At 54.0% G+C, this 21,292-nt stretch overlaps 1 protein-coding gene and 1 long non-coding RNA gene across 3 annotated transcripts; one reads left to right on the top strand and one right to left on the bottom strand.

Annotated features, from left to right (window-relative positions):
* The first annotated feature begins 964 nt into the window (after positions 1–964).
* LOC114211760 (uncharacterized) lies at positions 965–6,046 on the top strand. Its single transcript, XR_003609820.2, has 3 exons — positions 965–2,053; positions 2,517–2,600; positions 5,316–6,046. It is a non-coding gene; the product is annotated as an uncharacterized LOC114211760 (long non-coding RNA).
* Positions 4,569–18,593, bottom strand: CLEC2L (C-type lectin domain family 2 member L). Of its 2 annotated transcripts, XM_028106436.1 has the most exons (5): positions 18,404–18,593; positions 10,209–10,283; positions 7,731–7,897; positions 6,788–6,888; positions 4,569–4,680 (listed from the first exon to the last, which is right to left on the bottom strand). In XM_028106436.1, the coding sequence occupies exons 1-5, from the start codon at positions 18,591–18,593 to the stop codon at positions 4,569–4,571; spliced, it is 645 nt and encodes a 214-aa protein (XP_027962237.1). The 2 variants fall into 2 exon arrangements, with proteins under 2 accessions (XP_027962237.1, XP_027962238.1); XM_028106437.1 differs by lacking the exon at positions 10,209–10,283.
* Positions 18,594–21,292: the final 2,699 nt, after the last annotated feature.

The following is a 21,292-nucleotide window of genomic DNA, read 5'->3' as shown; positions in this document are numbered from 1 at the left end:
CAAGGCAATTGAGCATCTTGCTTATCATTTTCTCTAACACATCTGCAAGTTTTCATACTTTGTGGGAGGCTGAGCTGGAAGTACAGGTTTCCAGGATTAGAGACAGCATGTGCAGAGGAAAGAACACTGACACTAGCAGTCAAGGTTAGTTTAGTTCAACACGTATTTATTGAGTACCTTCTGTATGCACCAGATGCCAAAGAAACAAAGGAGTGTGAGAGTGGACCCCTGCTCTCTAGGAGCTTACACTTCTGCAAGGATGGAGAACAAGTAAACAAAGCAGGACACGTGTAATAATAAGAGTATAAACAGGGAGCAGGAGGGCCATAAGACCTGGGTTCTAGCTCTAGCTGTGTGACCCCAGACATGTTACTTAACCTCTCTGGGCCTCGTGGACAGTGAGAATGGGGTAGGTAATTTCTAACCCCTGAAATTCTCACCCCTACAATTCTCAAAACCCTGTGAAGTAGACAAGGCAGGCACAATTTCTACTTTAGAGAGGTGAAGCCTGAGGTCGGAGAGGCTTAGCAATGCGGCCAGAGCTCCACACCGGCTGGTCGATAGAGCTAGCTCCAGACTAGTCTCAGGCAGGTCTTGGGAGCCAGACCCAGAACGTGTCCACTCCAGGCTGCCCCGACAGAGAGCGGGGATCTCTGATGAAGGTGGCAGGAGGCTTTCCAGATGCCCCCAGTTTTAGTCCCATATGCTACCGACCAAGAAGAGAACAGAGGCAGGTACCTCGCCCACCGCCACCCTCTCCTGTAAGCACTCCCAGCAGACAGTGGGTCTTTCTGAAAACCAGGTCATCTTTTACAGAATGACATGGTGACATTAGCACGGTTATCCTGGTGAGCCCAGGAACCTTCAGCAGCCAAGGCCAGTCAGCAGTGCCTGGTTTCCATTCACAGCCAGGCCCCCATCTGTGCATGATGCAAAGGACATTTTGGAGGCTGGGACAGCTCGCCCTCACTGTACCTCTGGGCCGCCGCCCACCCAGCCCACCCAGTACGTGCACGCTTAGGGAACGTGAGTGAGCTCATCTAATTGAAGCAAAGCACATTAAAGATTCATCTTTGCTGAGCCTCTAAAACCACGCCATGGCCACCAAAGCTTAAAAGACAAGTCTGACCACAGCAGCCTCTGCCATCTCCCGCCGTGGCACACGGCTCCAGGCGCTGTGGGCAACCCCACGGTCATGGGAACCATCTTTGGAGCAGGTGCTATGTGTGCCATGAAGAGGCCAACAACACAGTCCCTAGCATCCAGGGCTTCATAATCAGATGGCAGAGCAGTCAGATGGGGTGAAGAGAGGAGTCACAGATGACAAGGCCAGGAGACTCGGGCCTTGTGAGAGGCTCGGTCCTAAGTGCTGGAGGTTTTGGGGAAGGGAGTGGCCACTGAGAGCTGCTACTGCCTGGGGAGGCGTCTGAGGGTCGCTCCAGCCCGACCTTGAAGGAGGAGAAGGACAGAAGGCATTTATTTGCATTACCCCCACCCTCTGTGGGTAATTTAAATGAAAATCATATGAAGGAGACAAAAGTGTCCAGAAAAAGGATCGCCTGTGGGCATCCATCGTGTTTTCCCAGGGTGGCCCCGCACCCCCACACGTACACCCTCCCAACCCTCCCTCCCCAGAGCTGGCCTCAGAGCTGGCTAGGCAAGGGAAATGGGTGCCATACAAGTGGCTTCCCAAGGGCCCTGTGGCGTGGGGGTGGGTTCAGACCCTGCCTCCACCACCCCGCAGCTGTGTGACGTGGAGCCAGTCCCGTGACCTCTCTGAGTCTGCTCCTCACCTGTAAGCGCGGGCGGGCAGTGCGGGCCTTGCAGGGCGGAGACGGACTAAGCCGACAGACACCAGCTGACCTGGCGGCACAGCCCCGCGCGCTTAGCCAGTCCTCCCTGTCGCCCTCCATCCCCACAGAGGCCGTCTGAGGAGCGCCTGCCGTGCGTGCTCAGCCTTCCACAGGGGCCCTGCCCGCTCCAGGGCTTCACCGAGGACCGGCCTGGGGTTTGGGTTCAAATCCACCCAGGGAGCGGCAGCCCAGGCTCCGAGGTAAGCACACTCTCAACGCCAGGGGTCGCCTCGGCAAGGAAAAACCCTCCGAAGGGGCTCAGGAGTGGGGCCCGGGGAAGGGGGGGGGTCCCTTGGGCCCTCGTGGCGCAGGGTGGTGAGCGCAGGTGGGGCGGAAGGCGCGGGGGGGGGGTGTCGGAAAACAGCGGGGTGCCCGTCCTCGGTGCTGCCCCCTGTGGCCACCAAGAGCACAGCACCAGGCCCTGCAGCCCCGCCGACCGGGCGGGCTCAGCCCTCGGGGGAGGGTTAGGGTTAGGTGCTCAGCCCTCTCCAGCCTTGGGAAGCATTGCCTACATTTCCGCATTTCCGCGGGCCAGTGTTTGCTTTCCGTCCTGCGTTTCCTTCCTTGGTAGGCACCAGATGGGAAAACTCCGAAAACCTTGGCGACCCTGAGTCTGGGTTCCTTTAGCTGCTAAACTGATTTAGAATTGTGGTGTGTTCCCAGGACAGACCCAAGGGCAGGAGAGCTTATTTGCCAGTGTGTACTTGGAAGCGGCGGATGGCAGGCTTTGGATAACTGAGTTAAGAGGTAAGATCCGAATGGCCCGGGTTCATCATCGCCTGTCTTGTCGCGCTGCTCCCTTCCCAGCCCCCCTCATTGTTCGGTTCTCCCCACCTGCACCCACCCGGCGGGCCGAGAGCAGAGCTCGGGGCCTTAGGACTCTGCCACGCACGGTTTCACCACCTGTGGCAGGATTTCCTGCCTCGGACATGCCTGTGGCTACCACCTGCAAGGCTTGTGAGCCTCGCCATCTTTGAGGGAGAGATGCTGGTGAGGACCACGGGCCTGTGCATGACTGAGAATGGGCGGGAGGGAGACTATCCCCAAACCCCCCACACACACACACACAAAGTAGCTGCGGCCGCTGACCACTTCCTCAGTCCTCAGCCCCGCGACACATTTCCCACACGTGCAGGGAAGGTGGTGGCCTTCCTGCCACCCTCCCCGCCCGGGGCACCACCACCACACTGTCCGCTCTTTATCCTGCACTCAGGTTCCTCACTGGCTTCCCGCTAAAGACAAAACAGGAGATCACAAAAATGCCCATATTTTACTAGATATCTGGAAAGCAGGCAGAAAGTTCAACAAAACCAAGCTGACAGTTTTGCCTGAAACCCAACAGTAAAAGGACTGAGCAGAGCAAAGCAGGACCTGGTTTCCCTCTGAGCTATTTTCTGAAAATGGGCCAGGACCCAAATTCACCTGCATGCGGCTCCCCGGCCAGCAGCCCACACCTCAGCCAGCCCGGGGCACTGAGCGGAGGCTGGGGAGGTCCAGGCCCCACTAGGGCGCGCTCTGGGGCCCCAGGGGTGTGTGTGTGTGTTGGGGTGGTGGCACGTGGAGCCTCTACAGGCCCAGCGGAACTGCCAGACCCCCACCTCCTCCCCAGGCAGAGCGAGGAGGATAAGAAGAGGCTGTAGGACCTGCACACACTCTCCCCACGCACCATGAACATCATCTTTTCTGCATGGCGATTCCTCCCACTCAGCCCACCCCCCCTTCTGCCCTAAGGCAGAATAAGCCATCCCTCCACTGTGTTCCAGAACATTCTGGTGCTTCCCAAGCTGTTGCCTCTGCTCCCTGTGTACTCCTTGGGGGATAAAGCTGTTGATCCCCACGCCTGGCGTGGTGTCTGGCACGTGGTAGGTGTGATATGAATAAACGTTTGTCATATTGAGTCGAATAGTAATGAAGGAACCAGATGGAACACACCCCTCAGACATCTAAGAATAACTCGGTAGCCCAGCCAAATTAAATGGTGCCCTGAGGCCCCAGAATGTGCTTTTGTCCTCGGCTCCTACACGCTGCCACCTGCCACGCTAGATCAAGTGCATCTCAGTGACGACTCCTCACAGACAGGCCCCCAGAGATGTGTCCCTCTGCTCCCCACCCCCAAGCCATGGCCCTGAAACAAATGGCAGCCGATTCCTCTGGACGCCAGTCATTTCTTTATTCTGTCAGTGACCAACACAACAGCACCCCAGACACAGCAGGGGCCTGCCTGAGAACCCCGGGCCGGACGAAGAGGGTGGTGGAGGGGCCCCCGTGCCGGGAAGCCCGCCCTCCCTGCCTCCCCAGCACCCAGGGGAGAAATGATTATGCAGACAGTGATACAATCCGTGTCAGTGCCCACCCTTCCTCCAAGCACCAGGGCCACGTGGGGGAGACATGTTCCAGCGCGGGCCCAGGGAGGGACTTGGGGTGACTAAGAGTGGACTCTGACCTTGAGGAGGGGCTGTGCATGCCTACGCATGCGTCTGTGTGTGTGCATGTGTGCATGTGTGGGGGGGGGGATGCCTACACTACTGAGCATGTGGGATTTGACAGCTGAGCCACAGGACCTGCCTGGGGCCAAGGAGACCAGGAACCAGGGCTGTGGGACCTGGAACAGTGGCCGGGGGTGGAGGGCACCCTCCTCACTGCTTCGCCTTGGAGAGGAGCGGGGCAGGCCGGTCTTGGAGCCTGGCTGGAGGGCCGCCTCTGGCCTGACCCACCTCATGTGTAGGCCATCTTGCTGCACACCCAGGGCCGGGTCATCAGACACTCCGTTGACACCAGCCTGGTGGGCTCCACAAAGACACACTCTCCCAGGCCTGAGATGGGGAATCTGTGGCCAGAAGACAAGAGAGCAGGCGCTTACACCCTGGCATGCATAGCCCGTTGCTGGGTGGCCCTGGAGGCCCGGTGACCTGTCCCTCCCTCTGGAGCCACCTTCCACTACTTTTAACCCCTATAGAACTTTCTAGTGTGGCTCCCCCCATTGTCTACCTACTGTGTGCACCACGGCTCCAGCCACCCTGAGGATGCCCACAGACATCTCCTGAACATACCCTGCACTTTCCCATCCTGCTTCTGCATCCTTCCAGAGTTAGCTCACTTGTCCCATGAGCCAGAATCCCGTTCAGGACCACCCTCTACCCAGCCTCCCTCCCCACAGCACCTGCCTGCACCATGGGACATGGAGGCCTGTGTCTGTCTGTCCCTGCCAGTCCCCCAGGCGGTCAGCACCCACACAGTGGGCTCCGTGCCCCTCCCATCTTGGCTCCGCTGATGAGCACACAGTTCTAGCACAGGAAGAGCCCAGTGGAGATGAGCTAAATGAAACTACCTCGCAGGGGTGGACCTGATTAACCCCGGCGTTTGGCGCCCAGGCTGTGTGTTGCCCACAAATTCACGGACATCATCAGTAGATGTGGGGGGTGGGGGTTCTTTCTACCTAAAATCATTCCTTTTGAATTTCAGGATTTCTTCTCAACCTCCTTTGGTCACCCGGATCTGAGGCCCCCGCCAAGGCTAGTGCTGGGGTCTCACAAGAGAGGGTGCCAGAATGACCTCAAGAGTGGGTGCCAGAATGACCTCAAGAGAGGGTGCCAGAATGACCTCAAGAGTGGGTGCCAGAATGACCTCAAGAGTGGGTGCCAGGCAGGACTACCTCAGTGCCAGAGAAGCCGACCTAAAGGCCCAATGGTTGGCAGATGGTCAGCACGCTGGGGACCCCAGCCTCCAGGGCTCTCCCAGGTTCTGGGAGCAGGAAGCTTCCAGAAGAGGGGAGAGAGAGACAGAAAGTGCAAGACTTCTCAGCAGCTCTCAGGACAGATCTGGGATGAAGGCGGGAAAAGGACAGAGAAGAAAAAGGAAGAGACAATGAGGACGAAAAGGGGGTGCAAAATGAAGGGCACAGGAGCCAGGGCAAAGGAGGGAAGGAGCTGACAGGATGCTCACCTCCCGGAGGCTAAGCCCTAAGCCCGCCTTAAATGGGAAGGTGGCTGATCGCCAGCTTCCGGACATGGAGGAGGGCTGGAGGTCTTGGGTGCCTCCTACTTCTCCTGCCTTGGGGACCCTCCTGCCTCATCATCATCATCAGGTGAGCAGCTGTGCCCCCACCCGGCTCCTCAAGGCCTATTCCTCCAGCCTTAGGGGCTGGACTAGAAACTGAGGTTCTTATTCCCCTGTATGCCCTCCCCTATGCTCCCCTAAACCTGGACTACCCCCCAAGACACACACACTATCACCACCCCCACTGCCACAGCCAGACACTCCCACCCCCACCACCCATGACCCCTGCCCCCAGCACCCGACAAACCAGGCCCTGATATCACACACCTGCCGCCCCAGCACACTGTCATGTGCACACCCCTTGGGTCACACAAGCAATCCCACCATTTCACACACGGCCAGCACCCGCAGGCACTGTTTGTTCTAAGGGAGTGCTCACAGTACCCCGGGGGTTAGAGCCCCTTTCTTCCACAGGAACAATGTTGAGGCAACACATGGCTGCCCAGAAGAGAGACCCCATCCCCACCCTCCCCTGCGGGCAGTGTGGTCGAGCGGCTAAGTTCTGGCCAATGCAGAGGGACACCCAGACCATGTCTTCCCCTTCCTCTGAGCCACACTGAGCCACACAGACAAGCCGCTCCCCAGGTGGGGAGCCACAAGATGGAAAGAGCCCAGGCCCCACAGCAGGAAGCTCTGATGGCTACATCCAATAGAGCTGCCAAACCAGGCTGGACATTAGGGGAGAGAGAGAGACGTAAAGCCCTCTTCATTATTATTCTCTCGGTCACACGCTGCTGACCCTGGAGGTTAGGAACTCTAGCTATCACAGAACTCAGTGGTTCTCCCACAGGAGGCAGTGTCCGGGGGCGGGGGGCGCGGGGGGCGCTAGACCTTCCCCAGTCTAAGTTCAGTGGCGAGAAGATGAAGACTCAGCTCACGTGTCCGGGTCAAACGGGTCCCCATTGACCCAGTGGAATTCGTCCCCGACTCTGCGCAGACCAATCCAGGGCTCCCTCCGTGTGAACTTGAACATAAACTCCTGTATCAAGGAAAGAGGGAAACCCGAGTCATCTGCAGTTTCCTGACTGTTCATACATCCCAAGACTAACCTCAGCTGAGAAGACTGGCTCCCAGGATATACAGATGCTGAAAGGGGGGTCCCTCACTGCATCCCACAAGAAGCTGGGGTCACAGAGCACCTTGCACTCTCGCTGACCTCTCTCCCAGCAGTTGGGAGCATGCCCGCTGGACCAGAAAGCCTAGAACAAGGTTTGTCCTCCTAGCTCAGTGGTCCAGCCTGCCAGTCAGTATTCCTGATTCTCAGGAAGCCTGGGATTGCCCACGTATTGGATGGTCTGGGACAAATCACGACGTTCAGTTTGGGTGTCCTTCTACCCCCATACTTCTGGGCCTTGTTCTGCAGCAGGGAGGTGCTGTACTGTGTATCAAAGACGAACAGAAGTGATTTTTCGATTACCCGCTATTTTGGATTGCCACACCACTGTTACCCTCAAAATCCAAAACGGACAGCAGACTCATTCATTGTGTTTCTTTCACTTTTCTACTGAGAAACTGTTTTGGGTGTTCATCGAGAGCTCATGCCCTGATTTGGGCGAGTAGAAGGTGCCAGTGTGTTCTTCATCCGCAAGGGCGTTTATAATTTGTAATTCTCACACTGTGATACTGAGCTGAGCTCAGCAAACCAGCCTCGGCTTGAAATCCGTTGGCCTTCACCACAGCAGTGGAAACAGGAGCCACTCGGAAACGTGCTCGCACCCCACAGGGCCCACCAGCACACCCCTGGCTGGAAACATGTCATGGGGGCTGCCACACCCCAGGAGTGGGGTTCTCCCCCGAGGTCGCCCCCGGCCCAGCGCTCACCAGCTCCTTCTGGCTTTGGATCACGGCCAGCGCGGCCTCGTGAGTATGGCAATACTGTCTGCCCGTGTTCCAGTCCCTCGGCTCCTCAGAAAAGAAGTAGCATTTCCTTCCGTAGAGCAGCCAGTCCTCCGGGCAGGGCGCCTCGCACTTGATACAGCCCTTGGAAGCTGCAGGGGAGACAGAGGGGACTCAGCGTCTGACAGCAAGCCTGGCCCCTGCTCAGGCCTCAAGAGTCCTGCTCAGCGACCCAGTGCTCCCTCCGCCTGCCTGACTTCGGTGCCCTCCGGGGTGCCTCAGGTGGCCCTCTCCCCAGATGAGCCCCTCTCACGGTGCCCAGCAGGGAAAAGAGTGGTGACCCAATAAACAGGGTAGGGAAATTGGGGAGGCTGGCAAGGGCATGACCACCAGGAGAAGTGCCAGGAGATTAGCCCCTGGGGTCAGAGCTCCTCTCTCTCCCCAAACTCCCTGAGGCATGGAAGCCCAGAAACACCGATTTAGAAAAGATCTGGAGGCCACGTGTCCAAGCCTCTCCATCCTGCCTGGCTCACTACGGTGTGTCCACACGGGCACCCAAATGCTGCCCCCAGAACAGAACGGAACACACCAGATGTGGCCCCACCCCCAGCAACAGTGATGGCCACACTCCTTCCAGTGGCTACGGGCTTTCCAGTCTACGGACTGCTTCCAGGAAAGGAATGAGTGGGTACGTGCATACGTGCGCTTTCCTCGGCAGGCAGAACATGCCCTTCGCTTGGTTTCATGTGATCTGTTTCCAAGCCGGGTCTCCCCTGTGTCCAGAATATGTATCAATCACCTTTTAAATCCATTTGAAGATCTTATGTTTATTTCTTCCACCTTTATCTCATTCACATTGGCTCATTTGAGTTTTGAAAGATACATTTTGATCTTGCTTTTTTTCCCACCTGTCATATTAAGCACCCTTCATCTGTTGCCCTGAGCATCCTTGTGTCACCTACAAATTCCATAAGCATCTTTTTGTTTGTGTTCGTACAAGTGAGTGATTAAAATGTCGACGGGGACAGAGCCAAGAACAGGCCTGTGGTACTCCAGCCCTGAGGGACCTACAGCCACACCGACACCAATTAAATAATCGACACTCCAGCCTATCTGCTCGGTGGGCTACAGGACCACTAAGGTATTAACCATGGCGTGGGCACATGTCAACTCTTCCACAAGGACCTCCACAGAGAGTCTGTTGTGCTTTACGAAAACCACAACACGCTATGTCTTCACATTGCTCTGACCTCCCCAACCTAGCACAAGGACAAAAGGAAACTAATTTAATTCGTAGTGATTATTCTAGATGGATCCAAGCTCGCACCACTGGTCGCCATATTCTTTTCTAAACACTCACAAATCCCCTGATAATCATGCATGCCCAAAGGGGAGGGTTTGGTGGGAGCTCATACTATCACTGGACTTCTCTCCCCTTTCAAGGTGCCCACCTCTGGGTGCTTCTCAAAGATTAAAGACAGAGGCACTGAAATCCCTTTGCAAACCCTTTAGAACCCACCACACATTTTGACTGGAATCCATAAAAAGCGGCCCAATCTTCTGGTCATAGAGCCTTGCCTGTCCTTGGAGGGTTTCCTCCCTTTTATTCCTTTCCCCCTTTCAGTCCCACTCGGGAAGCCCCCTAGCAGGGATGCCTCCAGAACTGGGCAGCAGAGACGATGTCATAGTCACTCTTTCTTTCTTTCCTTCCTTTCTTTCTTCCTTCCTTCCTTCCTTCCTTCCTTCCTTTCTTTCTTTCTTTCTTTCTTTCTTTCTTTCTTTCTTTCTTTCTTTCTTTCTTTCTTTCTTTCTTTCTTTCTTTTTCTTTCTTTTTCTTTCTTTCTTTCTTTCTTTCTTTCTTTCTTTCTTTCTTTCTTTTCTTTCTTTCTTTCTTTCTTCTTTCTTTCTTTCTTTCTTTCTTTCTTTTCTTTCTTTCCTTTCTTTCTTTCTTTCTCTTTCTTTTTCTTTCTTTCTTTCTTTCTTTCTTTCTTTCTTTCTTTCTTTCTTTCTTTCTTTCTCTTTCTTTCTTTCTCTCTCTCTCTTTCTTCCTTCCTTCCTTCCTTCCTTCCTTCTTTCTTTCTTTCTTTTTCTTTTATCCTCAGCATTTAGGAGACCTAACACACAGCGGGGCTCCATAAATGTTTGTTAAATGAATGAATGTGATCTTTCAAGGCCCTTGTCCCCAAACCGTCTCCTCCAAGAAGCAGTGCCTGTCTAATTCACCTCAGGTTGGCTCTGCGTACCGAAGTCACCTGGCCACTCCCCCGCGTGGCTTAGTAAAGGGGACAGGGAGAGTAGTTGTGTGGATATATTATTTTAGGCTAAACTGTCACCCAGAAACAGGCACTCTGTTTTCTATGCTTTGGGCCCCACGGAATACGTGGTGTGTTCGGAACCTTTCTTTACCGAATGAGACCTGATTTTGACAAGGTGTGTGTACCCCGCCCGGACATCCATGCTCACCCAAGATGCTCATCACCACCAGGATGGCAAATAGAAGGACCGCGATGGCCCCCAGCAGGAGACGTGTGGTGGTGTCTGAGGAGAGAAAGAAGGGGTTCAGTACGCGGCCACCCACCCCACTGCCAAGCCCCACCGCCAAGCCCCAGGTCCTGACGCCAGAGAACTCTGGCCTGGGCCCAGCAGGCTGAGTTTTCACAAGCCCTCCGCGGGAATCTGCTGCTCGCTGAAGTCCCAGAGCCGCCGTTCTGGAGCCCAGGTCTGAATCTTCAACCCCGCTGCCTAAACCCACCCCTTCCAAGGCTCTGCGCTTGCCGCCCTCTGTGGCACCAAACTTTCCAGTCCTTACCTCCTGCCGCTTCTCTGCCGGCTCCCGGTTTCAGCCACGCGGATTCCCTGAAATAACCCCGCCTGTGCTCACAGCCCCAGGGCTGGGTCTTTGCCCCCAGAGCTCTTCTCCTCCGCGCCACCCCCCCCCGCTACCCCTGGAATCCTGCCCACCCTGCACCTTCCATCCTCTTCACAAAACCTCCCCTGATCCTCTGCCTTCCCCGCTTTTAAATTTTTATTTATTTTTTGTTATCACTGAACATTTTTATTTTCTTTTTAGTGGAAGAACCCTTTTAGACCTTAGACATAGACTCTAAGTTTTTCTTACTGTCATAAAACAGACATAACATCAAAGTTGCCATTTAAACCATTTTTAAGCGCACAATTAGCGGCATTAATTCCATTCATGATGTTGTGCAACGATCTCCACTGTCTATTTGCACAACTTTCTCACCACCCAAACAGGAACTCAGTACTGATTAAGCTTTCACTCCCGGTTCCCACCTCCCCCAGCCCCTGGTTACCTGTAACCTACTTTCTGGTCTCTATGAACTTGCCTATCCTAGAGATTTCATGTAAGTGGAATCATACAATATTTGTCCTTTTGTGTCTGACTTATTTCACTTAACTCAATGCTTTCAAGCCTCATCCGTGTTGTACCATGTGTCAGAATGTCATTCCTTTTCATGGCTGAATAATATTCCATTGTATGAATACATGTATATATATATATACTCCTATATACATATATATTTGCTGTTGTTGTTTATCCATTCCTCTGTTGATTGACACTTGGGGGGAACATGAACATCCAGTCCATAACAGGCGTCCCCCAGAACCTTCTGAGCTGCTGCCGTCTGATTTTGCCTTCTAAGCCCACCGCCACACTGAAATCCCCTTTGCCAGCAGCCTGAGGGTCTCTCTGCCTCCCTCATGTACTGCTTCTCCTGCCTCTTCTATCCTACGTCCTTAGTTCACTCCTTTGTTCTGGTGGAGTACACCTTCCACCGCCCTGCACAGCCCCAGCGGCAAACTTTCACACAGGGTCCTGTGGCGAATGCTGCCCCTGGGGTTGTGAACCCAGAGGCCTGAGTACTACAGGTTGGAAAGAATTCTCCTTCCAAAGAATGTTGAGGGCATTACTTAATTGTGTTCTAGCTCCAGTGTTGCTCTTGGAAAAATGGCTCCAGAGCCAACCTCATCCATAATCCTTTTAATATCATTTGCTTTCCGCGTCCCGCCCCCACCCCTCAGAAACTTTAAAGGATCTTTTCTTTATCACACAGTCTTCTAAAATTTCATCATGCGTGTCATGTCTTCGTTTGGGTCCATTTTCACCCACTAGACTAGGCAATCAGTGGACCTGTTCAATCTGGAGGCTCATGTCCTTCAGTTCCAGGAAATTTTCTTCAACTATATCATCAATGGTTTCTTCTCACCCACTTTCTCTGTCCGCTTTCTGGAGGTCATATTCTTCAGATGTTGGACCACTTGAATTGGTCCTCTGAGTTTCTTTCCTTTTTTTCTCCCTTACCCACTATCTTTTTGCCTTTTTGCTCTATTTCCTGGGAGGTTTTTCTCAACTTTATCTTCCTACTCTCTCCCGAATTTTCCATTTCTGCAATTATTTTTAATTTCCAGGGCTGTTTTTTGTTTTGGCTATGGTTTGCTACTGTTCTCAGTAGCATCCTGTTTTTCATGATGCCATATTGGAGCTCCTCGGTGGTGCAGTCTGTTGAGCATCTGACTTTTGGTTTTGGCTTGGGTCCTGATCTCGGCACAATAGGATACAGCCCCTGCCTTGGGCTCTGCACTCGTGCTGGGCACGGAGTCTGCTTCGGACTCTCTCTGCCCCATCCCCTCCTAAAATAAATAAATAAATCTTTTAAAAAAAAAATGATGCCATGTTTTCTCTTATCTCTTTGAGGATATTACTGATAGTTTTTTGGAGGCGGAGGAGGAGAGGACAGGTGGGCAGAAACGTTATTTCTCCCTGTATAGTCTCTTTTTCCTCCAAATTGCTTTTTTTCCTGTTCATTTGTTTTCATCTCTGGTTTCTATGTCATCAAGTTCCCTCAGATGTCTGGAGATCCTTGGCTATTTGTTCCTGATTAAGGCAGGAGGGAAGAGTCCATTGGAGCCTCCGAGACTGGGGAGGGGCTTATAAACTGTGGGGTCCCAGCAGAGTGACCAGGCTGGGCTGGTCCTCAAGGTGCTCTGAGTGCTAACCTCCTGGTTGGGCCAAAGTTCCTGGAGAAGGCTCTTCTGTTTCCCTCCTGAAGGGTGTAGGCCTGACCAGGAGGAGAGGAGAGGGAGGCCATCCTAAGCATTCATTATGTACATGTCCCCTTACTTCCTTGCTCCCAAATGTACTGCCCTCTCTCAGATTTAGCTTCAGGCTCCTGCCAGGGCTGAGAAGAGGACCTGGGCAACTAAATCCTTTCTAAAATATTCAGCCAGCCCTCCTGTTTCAGCTCTATCTTCACTCACCAGCCATGATGACTGGTGCCCCCCATCTCCATACTTTGGGGGCTTCTGCGTGTGATTCAGCTTGCTCCTCTGTTTTTCGAGCCTTCTCAGGCCAATAGAAGCAGCTCCCACTCATCATTGATCCCCCTAGCTCCCAACTGTATTGCTATTGTCTTCTCTCCTGTTGTTGTTGTCCTCATGGCCTTTGAAAAAATCCCTTTATTGTCATGTCAGTGAGCTTCTGGAAGGAAAGAGGAAAAATGTGTGTGTTCAGTCTGCCATCTTTACTTGCAAGTGCAGCCATCGTTTTGAAATCCTTCCCATGAGCAAGGACTGTGCTGGCGAGTGACCAGGAGTCCAGAGGCAGGTGGCTGAGGGCACGGTAAGAGCGGAGCCTCACGCTTGCCCTCGTGGGCTGGGCTCTTTCTGTGTCTGCTCGTTGTCCTCAGTGGCAGCCTGTCGCAGGCCTGATCCGCCTGATCTGCCTGATGACCCCCTGTGGCAAGTGCACTGCCTGGATCCTTCCTCCCCCTTCTCTACGGGCCCCTCTAGGCCTATACAGCTGGCACCATAATGCTTTGTGCCTTGAAGGTAAGAGCTTCGCATCTTAAACCACTTCACTGGGTTCAAATCCCAGTTTAGCCACTTCCCTAGATGATTTAGTAACTCTTCATGACAAAGTTACTTCGCTTCTATTTTATTTCATTTTCTTCATCTTTAAAACAAAGGAATAGTAGTATCTTCCTCTTAAAAATTTTTATGAGAAGCCAATGTTCAGGGCTTAGCAGAGTGTCTGGCATAGCAAGCTCTGGTTCAATGTTAGCAACTGCCATGATGATGATGGTGGTGGTGGTGGTGGTGGTGGTGGTGGTGGTGGTGGTGGTGGTGAGCCCACAGCCTCCTTTAGGGAAGGGGCTGTGCTTTACTTGCCTTTGCGTTCCCTACAGTAGGGGACAAAAAAAAAAAAGCCATTGCCTTGCATGTTACAGAGCACCCCCAGATACTCAAAGGTGAATTTAGCTGCACTGAATGACAATGTCCTTAGTCAGCCTTAAACTCAGCTGACTTTGTAGGAGAGGCCACATGGGGGCCTCTCTGGGGGCGGGGAATCTGTGCACGCTTCTCCAATGTCACCAGAAACAAGGAGCCTCTTCACTCTTTCCTGAGGACAACTGCTCTGGACACGGCACCGTGGACAGAAAAAGGACACTCTAGGGAGTCCCGGCTCGTTGCTCCCTGCTGCCTTCACAGAGGACAACTGTGGGGCTGGGCAATCCAAAACAACGTCGTATTCGTTTCCTAGGGTTAGGAACAAACCGGATGGCCTACAACACCAGAAACTTATTGTCTCACACTTCTGGAGGCCAGAAGTCCCCAGTTAAGGCACCAGCAGGGCTGCAGTCCCTCTGAAGGTGAGGGGAGTCCTTGCTCGCTTCTTCCTGGCTTCTGAGGTCCTGGTGATCTTCCTCATCCCTGGTTTGCAGCCCCCTCATTCCAGGCTCTGCCTTCTTTATCACACAACCTTCTCCCTGGTTGTCTCTGTCTTTATATGACTGCTGTCTTATAAGGAGCCCACCCACTACAGTATGCACCTATCTTAACTAATCACATCTGCAATTACCATATTTGCAAATAAGGTCCCGTTCTGAGGAGCTGGTGGTTCATCTGCTTCAACATAGCTCTTTGGGAGAGCAGGAGGAAATAGAATTCAAGCCGTAAGAAGGGTCTAACTCAACAACCATTCCTTCCATGCAATGGTCCACAATAGATGGACTCGGAGGATGCAGTTACTTGTGTTTATAAATGTGTATGATTTAGCCTCATGTTGGAAGGGACAGCTGAAAATCTGGCTCCTAACCCAAACAGATGCTCCATCACCCTCACACCCAGAACCCAGAAGAGACTCGCTGCTGACCTCTCTGAGTTGTCAGAGCCACAGTCTGGTGAGCACAGTCTTGACTCTTTGAAACTATCAAATGTAGAGTTTGGTGATTTTTAAATTTTTAAAAGGCTTTACTAAATGCATGTGTGTGGTTTTGATCAGGAAGTTGTGGGTTGATGCCTAATCAAGAAACTTTCAACATTAAAAATTCAAAATCGGTGAGCTCTGAAAAATCTATAGCCTGGCGATATGCAGAATCACTCTGTCCCCTGCCGTACCCCCAGGCCACTCTTCCCCATCCCCACCCCCGATGCCAGAAATATCCCCATCTCCAGTCACCCCCAGTCTTTCTAGAACCCAGGCCGAAGCAACGGGTCATCTTTCCCAGCCCCTCCCCAGAGGTGGGGGTGGGGGTTGGAAGGAAAAGTGATTAGCCACCGGGAGAGAAGGCTTGATCAGGAGAACTTCTGTTTGGCTTTATATTTATACAGCTAATTGCTTATCTAAGGAAAGTCATGACGTCCTGAGCTCTAATCCCGGTTTAAATTTAAAAAGTTCTCCATTTCGCTTAACCCGGGAGGAGAAAAAGAGGATCCACGCTGGAGGCGGCAGCGTTGTCTGAGGATCACGGGCAGGAGAGCTACACGTACCCCAAACACAATTCATTTCTGTCCCCTGAGCCTCATGAAGCCCGAGATCCCTGGTCCATGCGGGATGATACAAGAACTCTCAGGGCAGAGGGCCCTTGTGGCAAACATGCCTTAGCAACCAACATGTGTCCTTGGTCAAGACACTTAGCCCCTCCGAGTCTGTTTCCTCATCTGCAAAACAGTAGAGCCCTCAGCAGCCCCGGAAGGGTATGTGTGAGGATTAAATGGGACAGTATCGTGAAAGCCCCGAGCACAGGGTCCAGCGCACCGTGGGTGCTTCTGAAATGTTTGTGCGTGGTAATAAAGGAGTGTTTAGCTTGGTCAAGTCCAAAAGTCTCCCACTTGTCTCAAGACAGGTACTTGGCTAAGCAAGGGCTGCACAGCCCTCGGCCCCCAGGCCTGGCAGACCCGTCATCCCATCACGGGTGTTTCTCAGTGTCAGTCGACTGGGCTCATTCCGTGGACTTCAGTTTGGAGTGGGGAGCCGACTCAAGGTAGGTAGACCAGCAGTCCAAGGGTTTCAACTGAGCTCCCCCATCACAGGTGCAGGATGCTAGGTCCAGAGAGCTGGGAAGAGGAGTCACCTGCACAGCCTACCCCACTGTGTGGCCCTGAGAGGCAGAAATCATTATCTAGCTTAGTAGATAAGGAAACTGAGGCTCAAATGAGTTTGAAAACCTGCCAGCCCATGGTGGTGGAGGATCTGGCTTGGGTTTACCCGACTCCAGACTTTATGTTCTTTGCACCTCACCAACCTGCCTCAGCCCCTGTCCTGCGATTTCTGCCCACACAGCAACACCCCGGAGAGACCACGCCTGGTCCCTGAGCTCCCCTCTTCTGACAGGAGGTGGGGGTGCCAAGGGAACACCCAGCAGACCATCAGAGCACCAGTGGAGGGGAACGCCCTGGACTCGGACCCCAGATACTAAAACTACTGTAGAAAAAGCCCACAGGCCTCAGAAGCTGAGCCTCTGAGGACCACAGGCATCAAGGGTAAGCTGCTTCTGGGTAGACCATGGGGAGAACCAGAGGAGGCATGAGACCCAGACCCAGACCTGGTAAGGAGCCACACCAGGACAGGCAAGACAAGGCTGGAAGGCTGGACACAAGTAGGCACGAAGTACAGATCAGCTAGATTCTGCAGGGGTGGAAGAGCCAGTGTCCCATTGGGCCATTTTCCTGCCTTCTTCAGCCTAACTGCAGGTGGTCACCCAGCCCGGGTGGGGAGCAGGAAGCAGAATGGGTCAAAGTCAGGGCAGGAGGCACAATAGGAACCAGCAAACCAGAGAGGCACTGAAAGAGGCCACATCACCCTTGAAGAGGCCCTAACCATCAGGGGGCTAGAGTTAGGTTAGGACAGACCCTGCAGGAATGCTTAGGAATGAATGAAGACATATAGGCAAAAGGAGTGAGCAACTTCAAGAAATAACTTGGGCGGGAGGGAAGCAGGGATCACAGGCAAATCCAACAATGCCCAGCAGAGAGAGGGGTTTGTCTACCTTTATTCAACTCAACTCTTCCCAGCCTGCAATGGCTCTTCTACTCCGTGATCCAACATCTTTGCTTCCTTTGTCCCACATCACCATCCAGGTGTCGGACCGCCCCTGCCTCCAGAGTTAGCACAGAGTTAGTCCACACCCCTGGCCCACTAGCATCTGGGTCAAACGCTGACATTACTGCCCCCACCTTTCCCTCCGCGGCAAGGCACCTGCCCTGCCAAGGGCTGGCTAGGTCTCGCCCCTGACCACCACCCCACCTTCCTCACTGACCTGGCCACTCTTCCAAGGGCAAATCCACTGGCTCATTCTAGGCTTAAAACCTCTCAACAGCTCCTGCAGAACAAAGTCCAAACTCTTTGGCAAGGCCTGGGTGGCCATTCACAATCTGGGCCCTCCAGATTCATCTCTTCCCATCCCTTCCCCCCATCCCAGTACTCCAGAGTTCAGTTTGCCACAAGGGAACGGCTGGTTCTGGCCACCTGGACCCTGAACATGTCACTCCTTGAGCCCGGCGCACCCTGTCTTCTCTCCACATCTAAAAGGTCACCTACTCCAGGAAGCCTTCCTTTTCTAATACTCTGTCCCTACGGGTTGCATGACCCAGGCTCTGGGCTTCCCTAGTTAACACTGCCCAGATCCTCAGCCTTTGGACTGGGGATGTCAGGAGTACCCAGAAGTCCAGAGGGCCAGCCCTCCCCCCTGCCAACTCTAGCATCTCCCACACCACACACCACCAGGGGCCACAAAGTTTTCCAGAAGAACCCATGAACTTGAAATCTATTTTCCACTTGGTTACTGCCCCCTGAGCTAGCCAGGGGTCACTCCCTGAGCCCATCTGACTGGAACAGGTAGGTGGCACTCATGACCTTGCAAGGAAGAACCTGAGGCATATTCTCCACATCTCCCCTCCCTATGTGCCCCCATCACCACCAGCGTGCTCCCCTCTCCCCACTTCCCACAGGAGCACTGGGACCATCTCTGGGCTCTACAGCTTTTGTCGCTTTGCCCAAAGCATTTCCACTACTACAGATTTCAGCCACCGTCTCAACATGCCCATCGGATGAGGGCCGGTCAGTACACTGTCCCCCCTTCATTCTGGAGGAGATTGGGGCTCAGAGCACGAAACCTGCTCCCAAGGTCAAAGAGTGAGTTAGCTGCCTAGGTAGGGTCAAGGCTGTTAACTATAGGTGGTCCCTAGCTACATCCCCCCACCCCCTCCGCCATGTGGCATCTAAGTGCCCTGAAATCAGTCCTCCGGGGGCTCCCGCCCTCCCCTCCGGGAGCTTGGCCAAGGTGACTCTGACCCGGGTCCCTGGGCCGGAGTGGGGGGGGGGGGGCTGGGGGGATGGAGGGCCGCTGGGCGCTTACCCTCCAAGGCCGCCTTCCAGCTGGTGCTGCCCTCATAGCCCGACCCCGATCGCCGCAGCAGCCCCTCGGGGCCGCGGCCCTCGGCCTCGGCGGGCGAGCGCAGCCTGGGCGCGGCGGGGGCGGGCGCGGGGCGGGCGGCTGGGGGCGGCGGCGGCCGGGTCCGCGCTGGGGGCTCCCGGGCCGGCTCCATGCCCGGCGCTGCGCCGCGCCGCGCCCGCGCTCCTGCACCGGGGTGCGGGGCCCAGCCCGACGCGCACTCGGCGCTCCGCTCGCCCTGCGGGCCCCCCAGGCCGGCCTCGGGCGGACGACTGCCGCGGCTCGCGCAAGCCGGGGCTGAGCCCGGTTTCCCGCGCCGGACCCCCTGTGCCCGGTCGCCGTCGCCTCCGCCTCCGCCGGCCGTGCGCGCCGAACCTGCCCTGGGCGAACCGCAGCCTCCGCGCAGAGCCGGGGCCCGGGGAGGAGCGGGTGGAGGCGCGCTGTAGCAGGGGTGGCGGGGTGGCGCGGGGAGGGAGGGGTGCGGGGGGGCGGACGGGGAGGGAGGAGGCGCGGAGGAGCAGGGACAGCCCCACAGCCACGGCCCCGCCGGCCCCCCGCTCCCGCGGCAGGATGCCAGATGCAGCCGAGAGGAGCGCCGAGCCTGGAGCCCGGAGACCGGTCCTCTAATCCAGCTCCCCCTCCCAGCCTCCGGCCTGTCCTGTGTAAAATGGGAATAGAATTTACAGCGATGGTGCGGTGAGACTTAAGGAAAATGGGGGGCTTTCCTCTGGCGTCCTGGAGCCGGAGCAGAGGGGTGGGGCTGTCACTTGGCCCAGACTTTTGAACCAGGAGAGAAAGGAGAGAGCAAAGGTCTGCGGGGACAAGTGGGGCAACATTTCAGATTCAGTTCACACTGGTGAGCATCCACGAAGCGCCAGGGACTCTTACAGAGTTGAGCTGACGACATCCCCAGTTTAGGTTGAAAACTGGAAGTCAAGGGCATTCCTGAAGGCTGCACCGTGCAGGTGTGTGGTTGGTGGGTTTTCTCACTCCTGGGCCAGGGCTTCCTCAATGGCCTTCACTTGGCCTGTACCCCCTCCCTGGCTGACCCACAGTCAGTTGAGGCTCTCCCCCTGAATTTTCCCTCTCTCATCCCAATCCCACATCGGTTTCCTCATCTACCGTTCCTCACCCTCAACTCCTGTATTTCCAGAGGGATGAGAGCTTAATCTGTATAATACAAGTTGTAGGTTTCTTGGCTTATTCCTTTGGATTGGGTTTGAGAAGTCAGATTGCCTTCCCACCATACTGGTGTGTGCCCAGAAGTCCACGAAATCATCTAAGACCTGCAACCAGGATGCCCATTACCCTGGGACACCAGTGAGGTCTTAGGTCTTGGCAGATAGAGGGCCAGGAACAGATCATTTATAATCATTTCACTTTACATAAGGGAATAAAGTGAAACATTCATTGTAAAACCACACAAAAAGAGGAAAAACTAAGTACTGGTAGTAGAACATATTTTATTCCATGGTTGTATTTTGGCATAGTCTCCTTCACAGAGTCTATTCTTGGCTGTCAACAATCAAATTCTCGTTGCCAAGTCCATGTGAGTATAGCTGTATGATTCACTACTCCTCCACTCCAGCCATGGGGTCTTCAAGGTCCTTCTTCCTTGGGTTCAGGAAGACAAGGGGTCTGGGGGCGGGGGTGGGGCAGGCATCTTTCCATTGAAGAAATGCTTCTCTGCTGGGGCAGAGCCTCCCTTCTGTCAAGTGTTTCTCTCTGGCCCGTGGCTCATCTTGCTAGAACAAGTCTTCCCAACAGAAAAGGACCACTCCTCTGTCCTGCCCTTTTTTCTCCAACAGGTTCCCAGTGATGCCTGTGATCCATCGTCTTCCATCAGCCCCTTCTCAGGCCAGGTGATGACTTAGAATCTTTTTCACCCTCAGCCTCACCCCACTATGCAACCCATATTTGGGACCCCAAGAAGAGCACACAAATAGAATGTTCAAAGCGGAAATAGTGGGGATCGTCAAAAGACTTTGGCCAAGAGATTTCCCACTCCCAGAGCCAAATGCGAAACATATTGCCAATGATACTACGGCCCAGGAAATGAGCATGGGCTTGGTTAGTTCTCTGGACTGTACACATCCAAAGATGATCGTGGTGAATAAATCTTTGAAGCAGCAAAGAATTTGGCACAGCCCGGGGTTTCCCGAAGCTGCTCCAAAGATTGTCCTCAGGAAGGAAGAGAGTCCATGAGAGTTAAAGGATGTGACCATGACAATAAGGGTGGGCAAGGTGGTAGCTGGTAAATCCCCACATCACCTTTTCTGCACCTTCTCCCTGGCCAGTGGGCCTGGGGATGGTCATGAGGGTTAGCCAACACCAGCCTTTTCGACTCGTATGCCAGTGTCTCTGATAACACAATTCCCTTGGGATTTCGGTGGGGGGGCGGGGGCGCTTCTAATGCAGTGGAACAGTCACAAAGCCATCTACTGCCCAAGTCACAGTCCTATCTCTGTCTCTTCCTGACTTCTCTTTCCTGGCATTGCCCCAACCAGGGTCACATGTCCATCACTGACTCAATGATTGCAGTAATGTCCAGGCCATACATCCAAGCCTGGAGATGGGGTCAAGGTCATCCCCACCCAAATTGCAGGATTGACAGGGAGGGAGAGATGATTCCCCAAAGGAAAGACAGGTTGATATTCCTGGAAGGAAGAGGAAAGCCTGCTGGCAAGAAAAACAAAAAATTATATGGCATATATTTGGAATAGTATGCAGCTGTTTAAAAAGAATAAGGTAAACCAGCATATGCTGATTGGGAACAATTGCCCAAGACAAATTAGGTTAGAAGAAAGCAGTATGCAGAAGAGCGTGTATAGTGTGTACTTATTTGTGTCGACC

This window comes from Eumetopias jubatus, unplaced genomic scaffold (assembly GCF_037043125.1).
Source record: "Eumetopias jubatus isolate StellerSeaLion01/CBP00866 unplaced genomic scaffold, mEumJub1_p1.0 scaffold_14, whole genome shotgun sequence".
NCBI classification, from domain to species: Eukaryota; Metazoa; Chordata; class Mammalia; order Carnivora; family Otariidae; genus Eumetopias; species Eumetopias jubatus.
This window is presented reverse-complemented; position numbering and strand designations above follow the sequence as displayed.

Coding starts and splice junctions, on each gene's coding strand:
- CLEC2L (XM_028106436.1), bottom strand. CDS start 18,593: ATGGAGCCGGCCCGGGAGCCCCCAGCGCGGACCCGGCCGCCGCCGCCC. Junction 10,284..18,403: donor CTGGAAGGCGGCCTTGGAGG/GTAAGCGCCCAG, acceptor TTCTCTCCTCAG/ACACCACCACACGTCTCCTG. Junction 7,898..10,208: donor GGTGGTGATGAGCATCTTGG/GTGAGCATGGAT, acceptor TCTCCCCTGCAG/CTTCCAAGGGCTGTATCAAG.